This window comes from Castanea sativa, chromosome 2 (assembly GCF_040712315.1).
Source record: "Castanea sativa cultivar Marrone di Chiusa Pesio chromosome 2, ASM4071231v1".
Lineage (NCBI taxonomy): Eukaryota > Viridiplantae > Streptophyta > Magnoliopsida > Fagales > Fagaceae > Castanea > Castanea sativa.
Window position 1 is genome coordinate 16,827,838 of NC_134014.1, and position 3,418 is coordinate 16,831,255.

The window sequence follows — 3,418 nt, forward strand, 5'->3', positions numbered from 1 at the left end:
TGGCTGTTTTGGGGAACCTATGGAGTGAGTTTGCGCATGGGTCTAATATTTTATATTATCCAATTTTGTCAACTGGATCTAGTCACACACATGATGACATTGTAGATTGACACATTCATATGGTAAAAACTAAAATCTCTTCCTTTTCACAATCTCAGGTTCTTAGACATTAAGAACTATTGCATTAGGTTCAATACCGTAGATATTACACCCGATCACCCCTATGATTCAAAATAAAATAAATTTAGGGTCAAAATTTTGTCATCTCATTAAATCTAATTTAGTTTGATTATAATTAACTTGTAAATGAGTTGACAAAATCTAAACCATAGATTTATATATATGGACAAAACCCTAAGGAGAGGAGGAGCAAGATATTGGTAAGGAAAGAGGGTCCTTTTTATTTTTTAAGCATTCGAAAGTAAAAGAGGGAAAGGTATAAGCTGTTCCACAATCTACAATGACAACGGAAGCAGATCGAGCGTCCTTTCTGCTTTGCTTCTTTACCTTGACAAATGCCATAATGGGCTCACCTATCAAATGTTGATATTTTAAAACTTGACATGGGCTATTTTAGAGGAGCCTATTAGCGAGGTTGCGTATGGGCCTAGTTGTTTTTTTTTTTCGAGGATCGGGCCTAGTTTTTTTATTCTCCAAATTTTGCTTACCCAATCCAGATTCTGTTTTGACTATGGCCCCAGCCAAGCTATATACCTACTCCAATATATATAAGCCCAATGCAGAATAGCCCAAATCAACAGACATAGCAACATTTAGAGGCTTCTTTTTTATCTTTTGATAATCAACAATGAAAAGACTTTATTGAGAGCAAGAAAAGAATTAAAAGATAGCCAACTGGGTTCGAGGAATGCCACTTTTGTTGTTACTTTTTAGAGCTTTCTAGGCCTGTTTGGTAAGGGAGTCCAAACAACAATTTTCAATATTTAAACACTGAAAATTATGAGGGAAAAAAAGAAAAAACACATTTAGTAGGAGATTTCTTTTGGAGTGTTTAAGTAGCTTCAAACTTCAATACCATTATCATATGACACAATGTGAAGAGTCGTCCAATTGTTTTCCTTTTAGAGAAAGAAAAAACCAATGTCCTTTTCTAATCTCAAGCGACAATCACAATATAGAACAAGATATTGCCACTTTGCCAGTGGTTGCATCACAATTGACTTGGATTGCACCTTGTGGTGGATTGGACCTGAGGGAAGATCTGATTGGAGATAAACCTTGATGGTTCAGCTGAATATCCGTGGAGAACTCCTGGCTACAAGACACTGTATTTTGCCTCACTTGTATGGACATATATAATTGGGATCTCTCAAATAAGGCCATATCTCCTGCCTTCCATGGCTGTTATGCAATTACTGCACCCAAGCTTAAAAGTTGGACGTTCTTATGAGAGTTTAGGCTCTAGATAGATGTAGGTGGGATCAACATCTCAATAAAATCTTCTTGATTTTCATAAATAAATAAATAAATAAGTTAGAATTTTTTATTTTTTGAGGGGAAGCACATCAACGTATTTTATTAATAAAAGTCCGATAAATCAGTTTGGAATACAGAATAAAGCTGTGATGGAACATCCTCCATCCAAACTAGAAAATCTGGAATGCCTATTGCATATCTAGTCAGACTATGCGCTAAATTGTTGCCTTTCCTCTTTGTATGAGAGTAAAGCAGCTCATCAAATTGTTGAGAAAAAAACTTTGCATCCTCTAATAGTAGTCCGTATGGCACCAACACCTTCTCATCCTCCCTTAAACCTGTAATAACTGCCATGGAGTCTCCCTCTAACACAGCCCTCCTCACACCCACGTCTGATGCAAAATTTAGAGCCCATGCCGCAGCCATAGCTTCAATATCAGAACAGCCTAGCATCTGGTGCACCACCTTCGAACATGACGCAATTACTAGACCTCTGTTATCTCTGATGACTACGCCTATACCAGATTTCTTCTCCTTTGGGAAAGTCGCCCCATCAAAATTAATTTTAAAATAATCCGATGGGGGAGGCTTCCACCTACATCTCATTGGTTGAGTGTGAATCGGTACTGAAACTTGGCTGACCTGTCTTGCTTGGAATTCAGCTAACCAAAGTCTTGGAGAGATGAGCAATCTAATGGATGGCATCTGCTAGTTGATTAAGTTGAGCTCGGTTTCGTTGGTTCCATATGGACCACACCGTAACTGCAAATAATTCCAGCAGCTGAGTGTGTTTTATTATCCAAGATAAGAGTTCCTTAAAGCTTACGAATTGCACTTCTCCACGGAAACTCCACAGCTCCTGTTCTGCCCACACCACGTCCAGCTCAGAGCACGACCACAAAGCATGTAGGGAATAATCTGTGGCAACTCGACATCTCACGCATAAATCTTCCTCTGTAATTTTGCGCCGAAACAAAGCATGTTTAGTTGGCATGGCTTCTCGGCAAGCCCTCCACAGCAATGTCTTCACCTTTTGTGGTACACTCATGGACCAAATTTGCTTCCAGACCTGTGTATCTCCAGTATTCACCGATTCATGAGTTCTGTCCATCATATCCTCCTCCATTTTTAAGTATTTATATCTTGACTTGCAATTGTACAGTCCGTTACTTGAGTAGGGCCAATACAAAGTATCTTCCGCAGCAACTCGGCTTAGTGGGATTTCCTTGATGATTTCCGCCTCTTCCTCATTAAATAACCCCTCCACCATCTTTACATTTCACTATCTAGTGTGTGGATCAATAAGGATATCGACAGTAGAGTCTTCATAATCTGCTATTGGGCATACGGATAGAAGGGGAGGATGTTTCCTTGGCAGCCAGTGGTCCTGCCAAATTCTAATTTTTTTTCCATTGCCGACCCTCTACCTCGCTCCCCTTTGAACAACATCCCTCCCAATGAGTATACTTCTCCATGCATAAGAACCCATTCTTGAGTCCTTAGCCTCCACGATCGTTGTGTTTGGAAAAAAACGTGTCTTAAAGACCTTGTAGAAGAGAGTATTATGGTCATGCAAGAGCCGCCAAGCTTGCTTTGCTAAAAGTGAGTCGTTGAACAAAGCAAGATCCCTAAAACTGATACCACCCATTGCTTTAGATTTTGTTAACTCATTCCATTTCACCCAATGGATTTTCCTCCGGTCACCTCGTTGTCCCCACCAAAACTTCTTTATCATAGCTTCAATCTCATTGCATAGGCACAATGGAATTTTGAAACATCCCATTGTGTATGTTGGAATGACTTGGATGATTGATTTTATCAACAATTCCCTACCCGCTTGTGAAAGTAGCTTCCCTTCCCAACCTTGGATTTTCCTCCACACCCTCTCCTTGATATAGTTGAAGTTTGCTTTCTTTCCTTTTCCAACAAATGAAGGTAGGCCCAAATAGAGGTTTTTTGACCCAACTAGATACGCAAACAT

At 39.5% G+C, this 3,418-nt stretch overlaps 1 protein-coding gene across 1 annotated transcript; it reads right to left on the minus strand.

Moving 5' to 3' along the window:
* Positions 1-1,539: 1,539 nt before the first annotated feature.
* On the minus strand, positions 1,540-2,707 carry LOC142624960 (uncharacterized). The gene is made up of 2 exons (XM_075798679.1): positions 2,264-2,707; positions 1,540-1,971 (listed from the first exon to the last, which is right to left on the minus strand). The coding sequence occupies exons 1-2, from the start codon at positions 2,705-2,707 to the stop codon at positions 1,540-1,542; spliced, it is 876 nt and encodes a 291-aa protein (XP_075654794.1).
* Positions 2,708-3,418: the final 711 nt, after the last annotated feature.